The 20,523-nt window shown below is 39.2% G+C and overlaps 2 protein-coding genes, 1 long non-coding RNA gene and 1 pseudogene across 4 annotated transcripts in view; 1 reads left to right on the top strand and 3 right to left on the bottom strand.

Annotated features, from left to right (window-relative positions):
• LOC144651030 (bile acid-CoA:amino acid N-acyltransferase-like) overlaps nucleotides 1-7,631 on the bottom strand; it is a 29,252-nt pseudogene extending 21,621 nt beyond the window's left edge.
• On the bottom strand, nucleotides 262-1,176 carry LOC144648052 (bile acid-CoA:amino acid N-acyltransferase-like). The gene has a single exon (XM_078507695.1). It carries the CDS (start codon nucleotides 1,174-1,176, stop codon nucleotides 388-390), a length of 789 nt encoding a protein of 262 aa, XP_078363821.1. The 3' UTR covers nucleotides 262-387.
• A 3,580-nt stretch (nucleotides 7,632-11,211) lies between the features above and the next one.
• LOC144651029 (bile acid-CoA:amino acid N-acyltransferase-like) overlaps nucleotides 11,212-20,523 on the bottom strand; it is a 50,011-nt gene continuing 40,699 nt past the window's right edge. For both annotated transcript variants that reach the window (XM_078510888.1, XM_078510887.1), the window contains one exon: nucleotides 11,212-12,024. In XM_078510888.1, the coding sequence (XP_078367014.1) occupies nucleotides 11,222-12,024 (803 nt within the window). In that variant the 3' untranslated portion in view covers nucleotides 11,212-11,221. The remainder of the gene's footprint in view (nucleotides 12,025-20,523) is intronic.
• Nucleotides 14,028-17,440, top strand: LOC144648960 (uncharacterized). Its single transcript, XR_013569805.1, has 3 exons — nucleotides 14,028-14,059; nucleotides 16,587-16,709; nucleotides 16,999-17,440. It is a non-coding gene; the product is annotated as an uncharacterized LOC144648960 (long non-coding RNA).

The raw sequence follows: 20,523 nt of genomic DNA, 5'->3' as shown, positions 1-20,523 counted from the left end.
TGTGTCTGTCATATGACGCTCAAAGGAGTACGTTACGGATGACATCTTGAAAAAATCGTCCATTCTTGTCAAGTTTGTCATTTGTAATCCCTCTTAATATTCAAGAGTCCTAACCATCTTTGCTTAACTGCAGTTGATTTACTTCAACTTCGTTAGTGGTTTTTCTACTAAGTACTTTGGAAAACTATTATTTTGAGGATTTAGCAGAAAATATTTTTCATGTCATATACACTTTAATCATTTGTCCCTTTCATTTGAAAAACCAATACGATCGTCAATAATGCTAGCAGTGTCCTCGATCAGTAAAATAGCAAACTCGTTTGGAAAGATTATAGTTCAAAAAAGGTAGTACAAGCGACTAAGGCCTGCTATCAGTTACATGTTGGACTAAACATGTTGAAGATTTCTTCGCAGAAAACTTAAGAGTTTTGGCCAGGCGTCTCCTTGAGCTCTAGCGTGAGCTTGTGTCTCCCCACCCCACACCAGGTGGGGATCACCGAGCGGTTTGGTAGTTCCGTTGTATGAAGCATAACAGAGTGGAGAGTATGGCGGCTCGATGAGATGTCCCGCTTCGGGATAACGTAAAATGGAACACAGATGTTTTCTTCCACGGGTCTTCAAGCGATCAAATATCAGTTGCGATGTCTCGGGATCGACATGAAGGTCGCCGGTTCCAAAGACTAGTAGAACAGGACAAGAGATATTTTTGACTGGTGTAAAAGCTGAGTATTTGGAAACAGGGGGGCTATACTCGGAGGTGAGCGTTGGAAATGCGTAACGCCAGCAGCAGCCATCCTCTGTTGTTATTTTCTTGCTATTTTCAAGAGGAACTACATCCGAGACCTTTCCCTGGTATTGAAATGGTAAAGTATGAGCAACTATCAAAGGTGAAATAGCCACAACAGTCTTGATGGCTTTCATGTTAAGGCTTGCCATTAATAAAGCAATCCATGATCCATAACATATGGCATGAACACCAATACCACGCGGCAAGACCTTTGGATGATTGCTGAGCCAGTTAGCTACCTCTTCAAAGTATTCAATGTCGATGGTTGGTGGAAGCAGTGGTACATCGTCATAGCCCATGTAGGCCAGTGCAAGAGCAGCAAATCCATGAGATGCCAGGAGGGAAGCCTTGAATTCCACAAGTCCTCCAGCGGCACCAAGCAACTCCATCAAACCTGTAGGAAGAAGGAAATTTTTAGATGATCTGGTACGCGGAGTCTTGTTCGTATTTTGGTCACAGGGGCTCGCACGTTTGTTTCCGTAAGAAGGATATATTCGCTTCGCTCGAGTGACGGGCGCAGAGGAATGTGTGATGTATTGAAGGAATCAGTAAACGTGTGACGTGTTAGACTGTCCACAGCCTCTCTATTTTTTAACACAAGGAAAATAGATATTTTTTTCCCTCCCCGCCCTTCACCCCTTCGCGTCTACCGTTTTGCGCTGCCGTCCAATTCTCTTGCCGTTCTTTCCCCGGGCTCATCATCGATGGAAACATACAATAAAATAGAGGGCTGTGAACAGTCTAGTGACGTGTATCTATTACATTGAATCCCAATCAGTTTTCTGGGAGCTGCCCTAGCTGTGAAAACGCGTTTGTCGACAATTTGTGAATTAATAAAACAATTATCGGACTATCTACGTTCATCTTTAATAATGCAAGGACCACTTGGACAAACAGTAGCGAAGTGAAGCCGGATCTTTGAGTAGATTAGCTTTGCAGTACCTGAATCGAAGAAGGTAGGTTTGTCAATCCAAAATATTGGGCAATAAAATTAGCCTTTCTAGCTGGCCAATCAACCTTGCATTGTGTTTTACGTTATCTACGTTCATGTTTGACCTTGAGTATAATAATGAAAATAATAATCATAATCATATTCATAATAATTACTTTAACTCTTGTATGAATATGTGAAACGTGCAAAGAGTTTTAAAAGACAATTTTATACAAATATTTTCTAAACAGATCTAAGCCAATCAAAGCACGCGTTTCGCTGAAGAAAAACGCAAAGGAACTAAACAAAAGGTTGCAAGAGCAAAAATAATAAGACCCGCTACAGGATAATGTTTAGGTGCTTATGGAAACAACTTTTACAAGTGTTCATCACAAAATTGGCTCATTGATTATTCCAAAGTGGTGCCTGATTGATTATGGATAAGTTTCTCTGAAAAATTATGCGAGGCGCGGTGGTCTAATGGTTAGCGCGCCGGACTCCGGAGCGAGCGTTCCGAGCGTTCGAGCCCTGGCCGGGGTCACTGTGTTGTGTTCTTGGGCAAGACACTTTACTCTCTCCACCCAGGTGTTTAAATGGGTACCGGCGAAATAATGCTGGGGGGTTCCCTGCGATGGACTAGCATCCCATCCAGGGGGGAGTAGAAATACTCCTAGCTGCTTAATGCTAAGGAAACCGGTATAAGCTCCGGCAGTATGCGCCACTTTGGCTCGAAGCTGACCTTTACACTGAAAAATTGGCTAATATCTTTTTTGTATTGAAGCACTTTGAAACGCTAGGAAACAAGTCATAGATTAGTTCATTGTTTCTTCGGTTGTCCTGCTTGCTTGAGAGTCATTGTCGCTGAATTTTCACGCCGAATTTGTACATCATTTGTAGTCGTATTGTAGATACCTTCAAGGATAGTATTATCATAATTTCTAGCGGACGAGTAGCAGCTGAAAAATAGACAATTATGCTAAAGAAAGCTGTAATAAAAATTCTGGGCAATTAAGAAGACTGACAAAACCGAAAGTTCGCGATCCACTGTTGTCAGATTTTCATAATATTAATAAAGGTGTCCGAAAAAGACTACCCTAAATCTGAAATATCGGGCTTCGTGACTAAATATGGCCTCAGTGTCTGTTTGTCCAAGAATATTACAAATAAATCCATGAAATGCAATTTTCTCTGCCAAATATTGTTTAGCATATACTTGCGAATATAATTACGTTTATTAGATCAACACCAACAAAAGGTAGAGAGGAGTTATTCTCAACCTCCATCAGCTGACAGCTTTTTGGACACCCTCAATCACTGCCACTCCTCCCTTAAATTTACGATGGAGGTTGAAATAATTCCTCTCTGCCTTTTGTTGGCGTTGATCTAATAAACGTAGCGCCAAGAATCAAGACCAGAGTTTACGTTAAGCCTACAAACACGGGGCTCCTTCTTCATTACCAAAGCCATGTTGATAGTCGATACAAGCGCTGCCTAATCATCACTATACTCGATCTAATCTTTTTTTATGCTATTATTTTATTTTTTTTATTATTAATATTATTACTTAATAAGTTTACGTTTTTGCAATATTGTAACAAATTTACAGTCATGCAAATAAAGCTTGTTGTTGTTGTTACCGGCTGTCGTCTGATTGGTCCTATTTTTCACAGGAATGTGATCGGTTGAAGGATGTGTTATCAAAACTTAAATATCCTCGGCACTTATTTAACTCAGCTGTGAAACGCTTCGTTGATTCCAAAGTATCTAACCAGCAGCACACCCCCTTGCAACACGAGAAAACGAGTACGGTTCGAGTCATTCTCCCTTTTAAAGACCAAGACTCAGCCAACATTGTTAAACAGCGTCTTAACAACCTGAGCTTAAAGACCAAGACCGTAATCCAACCAGTTTTTGTCAGCCGGAAACTACATGAAGGCCTCAATGTGCAAGAAATCAAGCCAGCCATTGTTAACCAACAATGTTTAGTTTATAAATTTCAATGTGGCCTGTGCGATGCGGGCTATGTTGGTTACACTCGGGGCCACTTGCACCAACGTGTTGACGGGCATAAACAGAAATCGTCGTCCATTTACAAGCTCTACGTGGACGATCACAATGTTCTCAAAATCATTAATAATTCATGAATTGACAAGCCAATCAGGATACGCCAATTTGGTCAGGTGCGTGTGGTTTGAAAACCCGATGAAGCACTGGACAGAGGCTCTTTCCACGATAGTTTGATGAAATATCAAACTGTAGAGTTTGACAAAACGTCAAACCCTTGTGATGCGGGGTTGAAGTAAACAAGTTTAGTTGTGAAAAACACGGATCTTACATAATCATCACAAACTATGCGCTAATTAAACAAAAGAAAGCAACAATTCAATGTTTTCGTGAATAGTATCCTCTGTTTGCAATAAGGTGTACGCTAATAAAACAAAAGAAATAAAAAATTAAGTTTTCGTGAAGCTATTTCAAAAACTCGTGCTTCGTGTTTCATCGGGGTTTCCAAACACTCGAAAACAATAAAAGCACGAGGCCGTAGGCCGAGTGTTTTCATCAGTTTTCTCGTGTTTGGAAACCCCGATGAAACCACTCGCACTCGTTTTCGAAATATTACTTCCAATGCCTGTGCCTCTATTAAATCAATTCCACGTCCTTGCAAAGTGTAAGAACAAAATGGGATGCTTTTTATTCGCAAACTTAAACCAATACTAAACGTGCAAACGGACTATGTGCGTGCAAAAGTTTTCACCTAAGAATTTTTTGCCTCATGCAAATTAAGAAACTCTTTAGCTCTTTAATTGACAATTTGCATATTTAATTTTATCTCAGTCTTGATAATGGCATCAAGATGATGCCGAAACGTCGACTTTTTTTCTATTATATTCGCATGTATATGCTTTACAAAATCTCTTCTGATCAAATATTGTTTATGTGAATCTCATGTATTGATCAATTTGATTCAACTGGTATACGGCTCTTTAAAGTAAATATAATCATTTAACGATCAGTTTTGCACTCGCCTAACAGGACTAACAGCCGCAAGATGGCAGGATTATTCGATTGCACGTGGACACAAAATAGGAACTTTTCATACTTCCCACATTGATATTTTTTGGTCCATTTTTCTACCATCTGTCGAGAATTAGAAGAGAAAGTTGTCTATCAAAATAATGTGGGGGTCACTGACAGTTAAAAGAATAAACTGCAAGCGAATTTAATTCAAAGGCTACCAGCTCAGTTTCTTCGGCGCACGTGTTTAATGCATGTTGTGGTGTGACGTTGCGACATGAATAACGTGCGCGCATAAGCAAATTAGCGCGGGGACACTGTAAAGTGCGGAAGGCGAAAACAATTAAATAATTATAATAAAAAATAAAAATGTTAATAAAATAAAAAATAATATTGAAATGTTAAAAATCGCATCACTTTAAGTCGAAGCATCTTCGGATCACTGCGCTGGATACTCGTCGAAAAATGCTTGGAAAGTTTGGAAAAGTGCAAAAAAAAAATGTTTCGTATTAAATTCATTCTCCAAGAACTTATGTATTTATCTCTTTATCTGTCTTATTCTTGAGCTTATAATAATATGAGTTTATCACTAAAGACAGTGTTTGGATAATTTTCAGAATGCTTCGGAAGTTGCAGAAATACCATTCGCGCACTCGAGTCACTTGTATGTAATCTCTGTATCTTTTTTTTGTGACTTTACACTATCAATAATGACGGTGTATCTGTAAAACCTTGTAGGTGCAGTAAAACTATCAATTTCACATATGTCGTTTCAGACTAATTCCTGTTCTGTATGTTTCAGCAAAGTTTCTGAAATTTTTGTCCGATTGAATTTGTCAGAAACGAGATCAAGAGTGTCCTAAAATTAAACATCGCAAATAAAATGTCCGAATTTTTGGCAAGTAATGTAAGTTAAATGTTGCCAGTCTATATACTCACCAGTAAAATGATTTAAGACTATAGTAAGGACGTAGTGAAGAGGCAGAGCAAAGTTAAAACAGTCCAGTATCCAGTTCCTTTAGTTAGTTATTTCTGATGAAATAAAACAACAAATAAAAAAGATAGAGAGATTATTCACGAGTGCGCGCGCGAATAGTAGGTTCCTGGTAATTTTCGAAGCCTCGTGAAAATTATCCGAACACTGTCTTTGGTGATTATCTCCCACATGAGCTCAACAATAAGATAGATAAATACGTGAGTGCTTGGAGAATGCAATATGAAACATTTTTTTGCAATGTTCCGAACTTTTCAAGCATTTTTCGACGAGATTCCAGCGCAGTGATCCGAAGATGCTTCCACTAATGATATGACTTTTAGTATTTCATTTTCATTATTATTTTCTATTTTATTTTCATTTTTTATTTTATTTTCATTTATTATTTTATTTTCATTTATTATTAAATGTTTAATTTTTTTCGCCGTCCGCCGTCCGCCATCCGCTGTCCGTCGTCCGCATCCGCCGTCCGTTTCCTCACTTTACAGAGTCCTGCTAGAAACCACGGTATGAACGCGAAGCAATTCGAAAGTTCCCCGAGGCGAAGCCTTTACGTCTCTTTGGTGAATACTAGCCTCCAAATGGAATTTATTACCATATTATGCAAATTTGAAAACAGCTGATCGCATTCGACAAACCAAGATGAATTTTAAGCTTCTGAAGCTACTCAAGTTTTGTATTTCAAGTTTTGTATTTTCACATAAAGCTTAAGATGGTAATTATTTAAATGGTGCTGAAATCCTTTAAAAATACCGCAGAACTATTTACAGTACTGATTGCTAAAAAGTAAGGGAGCAAGGGTCTTATTCGCAATTAATCTTGTTTCCTAGCATTGTACACGTACAGTACTTTTTAAAATACAAACAAATGGCCATTTTTCACAGTAATTTATGCTTCATGAGACAGAACTCGTATTCCCAATTTCTCGGAAACTATAAAGTTTTAGAATGTTACAATTACATTTCGAAGATAGTTCTCCAAACTTGATTTTCAGGAAATGTATCAGGATTTTTCGAGCATGTCCAGCGATTCCCGATATTTCCAGCTAGTCAGTGACGTGGCTTTTAATAATTCAAGCACGCATGAAAACGTTTTTAACCAAAAAACATTATGCCACACACACAAGACTCAGAACAAATATAGGAAACTGACTGAACAAAATTAAAAGCCTCATGCTGAAGTTGTTTTTCGTGAAATTTTATTCTATTTGGCATAAATTACGATTATTTTAGAAAACAAATCCTGATGTTTCAATTTTAAGAGTGAAACCAACTACCTGTAACCTGATAGCCTGGTACTTTGCAACGATTTGAACTTTCGCTACTTACCAGGGAAAGGTCCGTCTCCTGGTGGTAGAAACAATGTCCCATGGATTCTTCCTTCTCTCACAGGAATTCTCTTCACTCCATCCGCCATGTACCACTTTTGAAATGTCTCGCTTGACAAAGGCTGCAACGAAGATTCGTGCGAAGTTACATGGCCATCAAAACAGTTCACGACGATGTTGTACGGTTTGGTGACATCAGATTTCATCAGTCGAGTTCCTTTTCTCTGTCCCGGTGCTGGTTTCATACTCCATAACAATCCCATGGGTGAAACTCCGCTGTAAGATCCTCCCAGAGACGAGTCACGGCAAACATTAACTTCACCATCTTTATCAGCGATGAAGTGAGCGTGTGACTCAAACACTTCTTCTTTGTCGCCGACAATCTTCGCTCCTAGCGTAATCTTCTGCAGCGGTTTGAGCCGCGAGACATTAATCTTTGTTATCTTGTCTATAAGAGAAGACCTCGGCCTCAAGTTAAGCATTTTTGTGGAAAGAGAGTGGTACGACGAGTTGAATGCATGGGGTGACAAAACACTATTATGCTAATGCCACCCTATAACAACCCCAACTTCTTTTGTGTTTTCTTTTTCTTTTGTGTCATAACAGTTAGCTCATGCAGAGACTTGTGCATATAAGATCATTCCTCAGAGCTAACCGCCGACCGGTTAGCTCAGTGGTAGAGCGCCGGACTGTCGTGCGGGAGGTCTCGGGTTCGACTCTCACCCCGGACCAACACTCAGGGTCTTAAAATAAATGTGGAGAATGTGCTGCCTTTGTAATTACATCTGCAAATGGTTAGACATTCTAGTCTTCTCGGATAAGGACGATAAACCGTAGGCCCCGTCTCCTGCATCTTCAGTGTTATAATCAGCAGGGGACGTTAAAGAACCCACACACTCATCGCAAAGAGTAGGGCATGAAGTTCCCGGTGTTGTGGTCTGTTCTATTCCATGGGTTGGGTGGTGGGGTGAGATCATACACATGGACGGATAGCGGCTGCCATGGGCGCCTTATATGCTGATGTCCGATCTCATCCCAAAATTCTAATTGTGAAGCGCATTGAGCTTTGTAAATGCGCTATATAAGCACCTATATAATTCATTCAGTCATTCATAAATAAAAATTGACGAACGATTTTTTTTACTTTTTCTGAATACTTCCCACCAAGCACCGTTTCCAAAACTACAATAAAATTTATATAGGTCACCGTGCTCGCAAAAGAAGTACGATGTGCCAATCTTACCCCCATTCATTCCTGTACTGATTCTAATCTCACTTCACATTTTGAGGGTAGCTGGAAGCAAAGTTTAGTAAAATAATACTTGAAAGTCTCGGTAGAAAGCCTCGAGCATGTGGAATAATGTTATATATAATTTATGGAAAAATCACACAATTTCAAATGACATCGACTCAAAACGTTCCTCGAGTTGTTGTTTTTATTTTAAGGATGCCTTCAATTTGAAAGTAATCGGAAAAAGAACTTAAAATACCGTGACATTGTTCCTTAAAGCATACTGATTGGAATTGGATTTTGCCAAGAACTTGTTATGTCCAAATAAATAAAGTTTACGGATTAAAACGACATAGTGTGGTTTTACACTTTGTGTAAGCCACATAAAAGCGTATGATCAGGAGATTTATGATATACTTTAAATTACTGTTGAATTTACTTTTTCTGTAAATCAGTACCGCGGCTTCTGGTGGGTGAACCTGTACTTAACGATCAAGATTAAAATTAAAATTAAAAATTTATATTATTAACATTATGGTAGGGCGAGGAGACCACCAAGAAACCACCAGGCTTACAGGGGAGGCCACTTCGGTAATCAATATGTTAATTAGTATTTAAAAGGCCGTCTTTCTTAAAAACACCCACTCAAACTCGCGTCAAAAAATATTTTTGCCTTAAACTCTGGCAACTGAAAGACTTTACCGAGGATAGAACAAAAACGGACTTGGTTTGATTTAAAATGATTTTCAGGCCGCGTTAGGAGCCATCAAATATTTTGTCCCTTCAGGACCCGCCGCAATGTCTGAAAAATTAGAAAAATAGACATTTTTTGAGCCGCTGTCAAATATTTTATTTGCATTGAACACCGACATTTTTTATATCAATTTGTTTATAAAGACATTTCTAGTTTTCTTAGAAAGTAGCATCTTTCCCCTCGATATATCTGGAAATGCGAAATCAAGGACATAATGACCACTTCTGATCGGCATCAAACAGCGGTTGAAAAATGGCCTTGATTTAGAGGCAAATAGTTCAATTTCGGGACCTTGTTGATAACTATACTCTACACAGCCGAAAAGTGTAGTCCTTTATCTGCTAAAATATGCAAAATCACTTGTACGTTTTCAGTATTTCAAAAGTTATGACCGTTTGTATCAGCAAGTGCGAGTAATAACATTTTCGATTATATTATCGTCATTACTCGCACATATGCTGATACAAATGGTCATGACTTTTGAAATACTGAAAACGTACATTTGATTTTGCATATTTTAGCAGATAAAGAAATACACTTTTCGGCTGTGTAGAGTAGAGTTGAGCAAGTTGACATAGTCGGTGCTCGATGCAAAAGAAATATTTGACAGCAACTCGAAAAATGCCTATTTTTCTAATTTTTCAGACGTTGCAGCGGAATGGCCCCTAACGCGGCCAGAAAGTTCTAGCATCGGTTAAGTCTTTCAGTTGCCAGAGTTTCAGGCAAAATTATTTTTTGACGCGAATTTGAATGGGTGTTTGTAAAGAAAACCAGAAACAGAATAATGATGAAAATCTGAAGTATTTTCAAATTTGCAAGGCTATAAATATAGTAAAAAAAGAAGGAAACTTCTCAGTTTGTTCTAATTTTCCAATATTCTGTATTGGTTGCCAAAATCCCTAGTGTACTGTTCAAACTTCGCGATTACGATAGAATGCCTGAAGTTCTGACATTTTAAAGTTGACAAATGAAAAAAACTCGAGATAAACTTCGTTCAAGGCTTTTCGAGGCTTTGTTTTCAATTGATCGCTGAAACTATAGTCTGCTAACACACAGGGATCCGGTTTTTTCGCACAGCCAAAAAATACCGTTATTTTCTGGCTGCCTAAAACAAAGCGAAAAATCCTTCTAGTCTGTTTGCGCAGGCTACTCAAACTTCGACAAATATAAATTCCACTCATTCCACTCATTCTGGCCACATTCAAAGCAATAAATAACATAACATTATGAGAAACCTTTAGTTGACTCTCTATTTAATTTTCTTTAAGAATTTCCAAGCGGCACGGGTCGACGTTAGTCCATTGAACACACGACTGACTCTCGTCAAGCAAGCAGTCTAGTCCAATGATTGTGATGAACACACTCGATGTCGGCCAAGAGCCGAATTTCATCCGAAAAAGCTACGACTAACGATAAAATGACATTATTTGGCACTATTGTTTTCCCATGGGATTCCTATTGTGAACGCGCGATCCACATTTCTGCGCCATACAGTTACCTCGGGGAATTTTTCACGAGCTACAGAGGTTGTCGCAAACTCGCTCTTCTGTCCTGTAGAAACTACAGGAAAGAAATAAAACTTTCCATTCTTTCTCGCTTACAATTTGGTAACGATATAACGATAAAGAACATCTATGCCAGCTCCGGAACGAAATAAAAACGATGATGATGATGATGATGATGATGATGATGATGATGATGATGATGAATGAGAAAAAGTGACATGGCTGTTATCTTCACCAGAATATAAACAGAACAATGATGAAGATCTAGAGTATTCTCAAATTTGCAAGTCCATAGTTATAGTAAAGAGTAAAACAAAAGAAAACCTGTGAAGTCGTCTAGTGTGAAAACGGGAGGGACACGATTTTGGACGTACAAGTCGTCTGAATTTGTCCGTCTTGGAAGACGACTTTTCAAAGACGACTTGGTCGTCTAGACGGACAAGTCGTCAAAAAGCCGTTTTCAATTCACACTAGACGAAGAAATCGTCAGACGACTTGTCCGTCTAGACGATCTGTCCGTCTTCTAGTTTGAAAACAGCCATCATCAAATCATATCTATCATTTGTCCCTTTTATCCCTATTGTCAATAATGCTAGCAGCGTTCCCATGAGTAAAATGACAAACGTTCTACTTGTATAAAAAAAAAGGTAGTGCAAGCGAACAAGGCCTGCTATCAGTTACATGTTGGAGTTAACCTGTTGAAGATTTCTTCGTAGAAAACTTAAGATTTTTGGCCAGGCGTCTTCTTGAGCTCTAGCGTGAGCTTGTGTCTCCCCACCCCACACCAGGTGGGGATCACCGAGCGGTTTGGTAGTTCCGTTGTATGAAGCATAACAGAGTGGAGAGTATGGCGGCTCGATGAGATGTCCCGCTTCGGGATAACGTAAAATAGAACACAGATGTTCTCTTCCATGATCCTTCAAGCGATCAAATATCAGTTGCGATGTCTTGGGATCGACATGAAGGTCGCCGGTTCCAAAGACTAGTAGAACAGGACAAGAGATATTGACTGGTGTAAAAGCTGAGTATTTGGAAACAGGGGGGCTATATTCGGAGGTGAGCGTTGGAACTGCGTAACGCCAGCAGCAGCTATCCTCTGTTGTTATTTTCTTGCTATTTTCAAGAGGAACTACATCCGAGACCTTTCCCTGGTATTGAAATGGTAAAACATGAGCAACTACCAAAGGTGAAATAGCCACAACGGTTTTGATGGCTTTCATGTTAAGGCTTGCCATTAATAAAGCAATCCATGATCCATAACATATGGCATGAACACCAATACCACGCGGCAAGACTTTAGGATGATTGCTGAGCCAGTTAGCTGCCTCTTCAAAGTACTCCATGTCGAGGGTTGGTGGAAATGCTGGTAGATCATCATAAGCAAAGTAGGCCAATGCAAGAGCAGCAACTCCATGAGACGCCAGAAGGGAAGCCTTGAACTCAACAAGTCCTTCAGCGCCACCAAGCAACTCTATCACACCTGTAAGAAAAACGGGATTTTAGATGATGTGGTACCCGGAATCTTATTTGCATTTTAATCACAGGGACTCCAAAGACTCCTCACGCTCTGCGGCCGTGAGCAGGGTATTCGCTTTGTTCAGGGACGTGCGCTGCGAATGTGTAATGTATTGAAGAAATGAATAAGCGTGCGGCGTGCATCTGTTATCCTTCACTTAGGGACGGACCATTATTTTTTTGGAGGGGGGGGGGATGAAAAATATTGAAAAAAATTGTTTGCACGGCCTAAAAAGACAAAATAAATTGTTTGCAAACACGATATGTATCACAAAAAATAGTTAGAATTTCGAAAAAAATGTTTGGAGAGGTGCATAAACTAAAAAACAAAGTTTGCAGAGTAAAATTTTTCATCCCCCCCCCCCCCTCCTAGAAAATAATGGTCCGTCCCTTATTGAGTAGTTTTACACCTTGAAATCCCAATCTATATTCTGGGAAGCTTCTCTAGCTGTAAAAGATGCGTTTGTGGAAAATTTGTTCAATAACTAAACGATTACTCTTCTCCATTTTGCGAAATATTGTCTGATTTTATTTAGCCACTACGGCCGCTACTGCCTCTTATTCCGTCCTGAGGTGAGCCCTGTTGATAGTTAGCACGAAGTTCTAGATCGGGCGACATGGGGCCTATATTTCATGATTACTCTGTTTTGGACAACAGCTTTTGTTTATAACGACAACTGAACCAGGGCAGCACACATCATTAAAACAGAGAGGTCAGGGGCCGTGACTGACCTAAAAACAGATATAACTGGCGTTACTTATTGTGTCTTGAGTGTCACGCTGTGAATTAAACAATTTTTTTTTGAGCGAAAAAGTAGTTTAACTTTAATTGCTTTTAGCGAAAAAGCAGGGAAACACTTTCCACGCGGTTTAAAGCTTCTTCGAGCTCCTTGTTTCGCGTCGGTGATTTCAGATAGCTGTGCCGCGCCGGATCACGCAAACCTCTGATACCGGCATTTCTGCGACTTGCGTGACTTTTTTTTAAGCTTTCATTCGTATCGCAATTTTTAACTAGGAATAAAATCAAACTAAAACTTCTAGGTTTTATTTTAAAATTAATATACTATTTAACAAGGCGCAGTCATAAATCTTTTTTCAAATATTTTGCTTTTTAGTGTGCAGTAAATTTCTCTTCTTGTGTCATCAAGACAGTTTTGTGTTTATAAACTTAATTTACATAAGAATTACATAGAATACATAGAATTACATAGAATTAACATATCCAACAAATCAACCATTTGTGGGTTCTGAATCCGGGTCAGAAAGTTACTTGTATATACTTGTTTTAGACGCCATCCAGGCAAAGCCCTCAGTTCAGCATAGACGCCATCCATGCAGTCAAAGCCTTCAGTTCAGTATAAATACAACTTTACATTAAAAAACTTTTTGTTTTCAAAAACATGTTAATATGCACAAAACGTCGCAAGAGTTGCTCGAGGTGCATGACAAACCTTCCAAATGCATCCATAACTCCATGGATGCACGGTTGACTAAGGGCCTCTTCACATGAGCCCGGTTTACGGGCTGTCTCAATTACCAGGACGGATTTTGACCTCTGTTCATATGGAAAATTTTAGCCCGGTTGACGGGGATAAAATTCAAGAAACGAAGGCAAAATGGCGACACATAAAGTTGCATCTTTTGCGACTATCGTAGCTTTATTGACCCTTGCATTGTAACTTTATTAATAAAGCTAATTCGCATATTTCTGAAGTGGAAATAGATACAAGGCAAAATTAAACCATTTGGACCACCCAATTACGAAAGGGAAGCTATTTTCTCAAAAAAAGTTGCGTCCCGGCGACCGGGCTGGAGCGTTCATATGGGAAAATATTCTTCCCGGTTGTCGAGATCTCGGTTGCAGAAACCGAGATATCGGTAACCGGGCTGGCCCACCTTCTCATATGAACACATCCAAAATTTTACAAGAAAATAGGGCTGGCCCAGTTACCGAGATCTTGGTTCACTCTGTGGTCAGCAGTCCTAACTCAGAAAGACAGGTAAACAATAAATACTTCTATGTTTAAATAAAGTCATTTCAAAGACATTTAGGATGATACGTCGCATTTCTGCCGTGTAGAATTTAATTCAATTAAATGCGGCAGAAATTCGACAGCCGATTCAGACGTTGAACTTCTGCCGAATTTAATTCATTTAATTGAATTCGACACGGCAGAAATGCGGCGTATGAACCGCGCCTAAGAGTCATCAATTTTGCAACAACTTCTCACACACAGCATGCACGGTACAGGCAGGTCTTTTACTTAACTTTACAATGAAACAAAACTAGGTTACAACAAACAAGTTATCTCTAAGGGGTACTAAATTCAATCTCCTTGAAAAAGAATAAACGGCAAGTAATGCATGCAGAAGCGATGACGTTTCACTCTATGAGATATAAAATACTTCTGCGCCCCTAGTGAGGTATGAGAGGGTCCTATTTCCTAGCCTATTTTTCTGCCTATTTATTTGCTCAAATTCCAGTCCCAGCGGTGAAATTTTTGGTAAATCCCAGTGAATGGAAAAACTGGTCTCAAACGCACTATGCGTGCAGTAATTGTGTTGTTTTAATTTACCTAAATCACCTTTTTATTTCTGCTAGTTATCAATGCTGTTGGGTACATTAGTAAAGTCTGTCCGAGCCTAAGTGGCCCATAGAGTCGGAGCTTATCCCGGTTTCCGTAGCATTAAGCGACTAGGAGTATTGCTACTCCCCCCTGGATGGGATGCTAGTCCATCGAGCGCCCCGGCCAGGCTTCGAACCCGGGCCGTTCGACTCGGAGTCGAGCACGCTAACCATTAGGCCACCGCTGGGTACATTACTTTTCATGTATTCATTTGTTCGTTTGCTTAAAAGAAAATTAGAATTAAATCGATATTTACTGATTCACTGAGTCTTTCTCAAATGCAACTACTCGTTCGACTACCCTGACTGACACTATCACTTTTTTGAACATTTCCATTTGTCCGTGAGTCCGGAGAACGAATGGCGCCTTGTGTGAAATTCCTGGGTCAACCAAGTCTATATAAAAATTTTCACGATGAAATCGGTAAATCCCCTTTGTTTTCTGACATTTTCAACTCCACGCATCCAAATCAATGTTTCCTCCAGTTCTATTGGTGAGTAATTCAGAGGAATCTCTCATTTACAATTTTCCGTGTGTGTTACAAGGTTAGTAGAGGAATTAATTGTTTATATTGCCGTCACACGTTCCGCCCAATCTCGTACCTCGAGTCTCCGTTCCCTACTGCGTAAGCTTGACGAAGCAAGCGACGCTCAAAATTTCTGTTGCATAATCGATTGTCATTGGTTTTGAAAACAATAAAAATGGCCGGATGTAAAAACACCAGGCACGTGTAATTCAACCGGAAGTCCGATATTTTCTGACTTCCAATCAGAACTTTCCAGGGTCTTTCGTTTCTGACCGCTGGTCGCAGGGAACAAACTCCCTGGTACAAGGATGTGCATGCTAAGTCATAGCTGTTTTGGTGACTAACTAAATCACTGACACAAAAATTGATCGACACTTACTTGCAGGCCTTGGTTTCGTTTCAGAGTTTTCAACATTGTAACTATGCCTTAAGGAATATTATGGAATGTAAAATATATGCTTTTTCATGTGCTAAAGTGTTTCGCATTCCCATTTTTTTTTTGTGTGTGTGTATCCCAGTTCCAGCACAGGCAGCCCAAGCTAACGATAAGAGCCACAGTAGTTTAACACTCGGACGTACAAGGGGGGGGGGGGGGTGGATGCCCCCCGTAAGGTTTTTTCCGAATTTTGAAAAAAGCATTTACCCTACAATGCTGAAACTTTCGGTAGCTGTTCATTCATCCTTTGCAGAAATTTTGATATGTCAACCATGTGTCCATGGTATATGACGTTGCCATGGCAACGTCATAAATACAAGCAGGTCTTGCCAAAAATCGTCATTTTTAACATTTTTCTTGATTTTTTCCAGTTTTTTCAAACAGAAGTGTAAGATTTGTTTATTTTTACATTCCATAAGCATTCTAGCTTGATTTTGCATCAATTTCCGTTATTTTGTGCTTTCCTAAGAAAATGTTGAAATCCAAGATGGCGGATCCAAGATGGCGGCTCTTATGACGTCACGTGACGTCACAGCCAATTAAAATTATGCCATCTTGTAGAGTAAGCTAAGGGCTTTCTTCTGAGAGCAAAATAATTTCGCTACACCTTAATATAACGAAAACTCCGGGGAGGGGTTCCATCCACCCCCCCCCCCCCCTTTGTACGATGATGGGGGTATGAGTTTGCTTGTACGTCCGAGGGTTAAGACTCGATTTATAAGGATTTGTATGGGAATGAAACAATTTTGTTTTACGATGTTTATATTCGAACGTTTTATGAACAAAATTAACTTACACTATTGCTGTGTCGTGTTCTTTCTTTTTTTTCCAGACCTCTCGGCCTCGCTACCAAGCCGAAATTCCAATTTACTGAAAATAGCCTATTTTCCTTCAGGGAAGATGGTATATTTTAAGTTTTATTTTTTGCATTTCTGTAGGTGGTTGTGAAAGCATTTGTCATCTTATCCAAAGAGTTCAAGAATTCAGAACAAGATGAGATCATGAAGGAACTTCAAAATCACGTGACAAAGAGTACAGCGGGTTGGATGTGTCTATCGAAGGTAAGTCCTTTTGCAAGAACTTTGTAAATAATTACATCAGGTCAATGATGATGACGATGACGATGACGACGACGACGACGACGATAATGATGATGATGATGATGATGACAAAAGGGTAAAAGAGAGGAGCAGGATAGATATGAGCTAATAAACGTGTGCGAAGACATCTCGGACTTTAATGGCACAAGCTCTATCCGGTGTATTCAATTAATGATTAGAAGTAATGAATAGCTTTGATGATAAGATACCACGATGATAAATTAGCATTTCTTCCTGATTATTCTTCTAGATGGAGTTTGTGGATTCTCTTCCCACTACGCTATCTGGCAAGATAAACCGAAAAGAGCTCGAACAAAGGGAATGGAAATCTATTCCGCAAATTGAACAGTAATTGTATTGCACAACAATTAAACAAGACGTTCAGTCATAATAGGGCAGCCAAAATAGGGACGGCGCTTGCCACATTTCACAATTAATGCAAATTTGAGTTATTGGAGACACACCTCCAAATTATACCGTTAAAGAAATATTTTATGTAACTTAGCCTGGTAATATTTTACACTGTGATGGGAAATTGTTAGGAAAAATGAAGCACGATTAATAAAAAAATACTATCGTAGAAAATGCGGTTGTAAGGTTGTTTGTCAGATGTATGCTTAGATGGTTGACTGCTAACTGGTTGTGAGAAACGTTTCCTAAGTTTACCTGTTAGCTGTTACCTTTAGCTGCAAGAACCGGAATTCGAGTTATCGGGGTAAATTTGACCCCAACTGTGTTTCAAGGGAAACAAAATTTAGTTCAGCGGGCTTTTCGAGTTATCCGAGGTCGAGTGAACCGAGTAAAAGTGACTGAAAAGTGAGTTTAAATCCAAGGGAAATGGAAGTCTGTTCGAGTTAGCGGGGGTGTTCGAGTTCAGGCCGGGGGGGGGGGGGGGGGCTTTTTAGGCCCGCGCTGACTTTGGACGCTTATAACTTTTTCAAGATTCAACCAAACGCTCCCAAACTTTGCGCGTTTATCTAAAATTTATCTCGCAATAATTTGGTAGGATTAGTTATTGTGCCAGTAACTTGAAATCACCATGGCAACGTCATTTTGACAGGCTTGTTTTCCCAAATTTGAATTTTTCGTGTTTCTATTTAATAATGAACATCTGGTATGTTTTCAAGATTGCATTATTACTTAATGACATAATGGTCTCAATTTATAAAAATATATTTCGCACAATACAAATAAACGATTGAACTAGACGTCTAGAAAATATAAATTTGAAACACTTAGCAAAGTGCAGCCTTTTCGCAAGACTTAATAAAGACTTAATTTTTACTGATCAACATAGAAAATAAGTTCACAATGGTTTGTTCCCAAAACGTTTTTTACTGTACAGAGGGTCGGTATATTGACCTGTAACTTGTATACTGTATTGAAAAATTCAGAACGAACCGACTTCTGCCCGCTACCATGATGTCATGTTGAAAAATTAGCTCGTTCGAAACCGTAGCAAAATCATTAGAGACAGACAAGAAACAGCCGTTTACTGGCAGTCTTTGAAAATCCTGAATTTCGTCAAAATGAGCCAAAATAAAGTTTTAAAATTTCCTTTATCAATATGGTTCTTATCTTTTTATTCAATTCTATGAACTGCTTTTATGCAGTACTGTCCACAAAGATTTCAATTTCCTCAAAGTTTCGGGACAAATGGATACAAAATATTTCGTGCAGAATGCCCGGTAATTTGATAAAGCGAATGTTTTCACGTCTATAAATACTTCAAGCAGTGAATGAAAAACCGTTTTGTTTTCAGCGATGAGAACCACTTTCAAATAGTTAATGCATAAAAAATAACAATCAGATCAGAATACAATAATTATTAATGTAAGGTCTCGCTATTATGTCTCGGCAGAGATACTTCCTTTTTACAAGTTCAAATGTATGCAAATTTCGTGTGAAATGTAATTCGATTCCATTGTCTTGTTTACAAACTCTTTCTTAAGAAAGTTGTATTTTCGTGAATAAAACCCATTGGCCTCTTTTGTTTTCCTGATCATGTTTGTCTGTGATTTTCACAACACATGTGGTCTTTTTTTTTCAGAACTTTAAGTTGTACAAAAATTCCTATTTTGAACACAGATGTCACTTCCGGAATTTCTCATCTAAAATTCAATTGGTATTTATCTATAATTATTCGAAGTTTTCATTTTCAAGTCATCTTTTCATTCGATAGCTTTACTGATCTCGTAAAAAATTCCATTCAAGTTCACACCAATACTGTACATTGCCAATGTTTTGCTGACGTCTTGAGAAGTGTCTTACTAACGTCACTAGTCAAATCTAAAATATATCCAAACCATGTTGTGCAAACATTCTACTCTTTGTGACAGGCGACTTTGACGCCCAACTGTGCGGAAATGAAAATCGACATACATTTTGCTAAATATATAAAAAATAGTTTTAAAATGTACCGCCAGATCACACTGCTATTTGTAGAAACCAGCAAAGCGTCTAGTTTCAAAGTTTCCCACAAAAACATTGCGTGACATGAATGACGTTACCCCTTTTATTTACAAAAATAGCTTTAACTTGTCAAAGCAACTACAGTTTCACAATGGTGATTATTAGTACTTTACCCCTTAAGATTTTTTTCTCTGTCCTCCCGCCGAAGCAAAGAAGAGAACCAGATTGCAGATAAGCCCAAAAGTCGACCCAGTGTTCCTACAACAAGTTGCTGTCAAAACTGAAATGAAACCGATTGGCCCAGGCTATCCCCGTCATTTTTAGCCGACAGGAGACTATCGTCTAGGACGACCAAAGGGTAAACTATAAATCGGCCACGCCCGATTAATGACTGAAAAGTGGGGTCGAATCCAAGGGAAATGGAAGTTAGTTCAAGTTAGCGGGGGTGTTCGAGTTGTCCGAGTTCGAGTTACCGGGGTTCTACTGTAATCATAACTTTAACAACATTCTAGAATCTGAACGCCTTAAGCAAAAAGAAACATTTTGTCCAAATTATATCTCTGTAGCGTTTTATACGACTGAGTTATTGCGAAAATAGTTTTTGAAAAAATACAGTGTGCAGCCGCCATATATTTGGTGGTATTCTTTGGGGCACCACCCCCCCCCCCCCCCCCCCCCCCCACGACCGATATACCTCTTCTCCGCCATTTTTAACTATTATTTTCGGCTAGTAGGTTAGCGGGGTTAAAAACAACAAAATCTCAGCCTTGGGTATATTGTTTTAAGAAATTTGTGAATTTTGAAGAATGTGTTTTCACCAGCACGATATTCGTATAAAAAGATTGTTGTTTATATAAGACGGTTTCCGGTGAATATTCGATCAATAAAGGCAAAAATAAAGTTACAAAAAAGACCTCATAGTATGGTCACAGTTACCTATCAAGATTTTAGTAAAATGGACGTTTCACGGCAGTTCATCAAAACAAACCATTCTCGTCCCCATAGCCCTTTCGTTTCTCTTAGCCGGCTTGGCACGAGAAAACAGAGGGCTCTGGGGACATAGGATTTTTGAATAAATTCGAATTTTTTGGATTGGCTGTTTGGAACAAAGAATTCCTAAACGGAAGTCGAAAACGTAACGACTCTCTCTTACATTCTTTTGAAACGTCATGACTGCATACATGAAGACCGGAAGTCCTAGAATCTAGGACTGGAAATCTTGTGTCCCCAGAGCCCTTTGTTTCCTCGTGCCAAGGCCCAGCCGGCTAAGAGAAACGAAAGGGCTATGGGGACGAGAATGCAAAACAAACAACATGCATGGGGAGACTGGGGATGGTACACCAGTCCCTCATTTCATTTCAAG

Source organism: Oculina patagonica, chromosome 4 (genome assembly GCF_052425735.1).
Source record: "Oculina patagonica isolate OP01 chromosome 4, crgOcupat, whole genome shotgun sequence".
Lineage (NCBI taxonomy): Eukaryota > Metazoa > Cnidaria > Anthozoa > Scleractinia > Oculinidae > Oculina > Oculina patagonica.
The sequence above is the reverse complement of the archived record's forward strand: the minus strand, read 5'-3'. Positions and strand labels throughout refer to the sequence as shown.

What these genes read in the sequence shown, in the direction of transcription:
- LOC144648052 (XM_078507695.1), bottom strand. Translation starts at nt 1,176, where the DNA reads ATGGAGTTGCTTGGTGCCGCTGGAGGACTTGTGGAATTCAAGGCTTCC.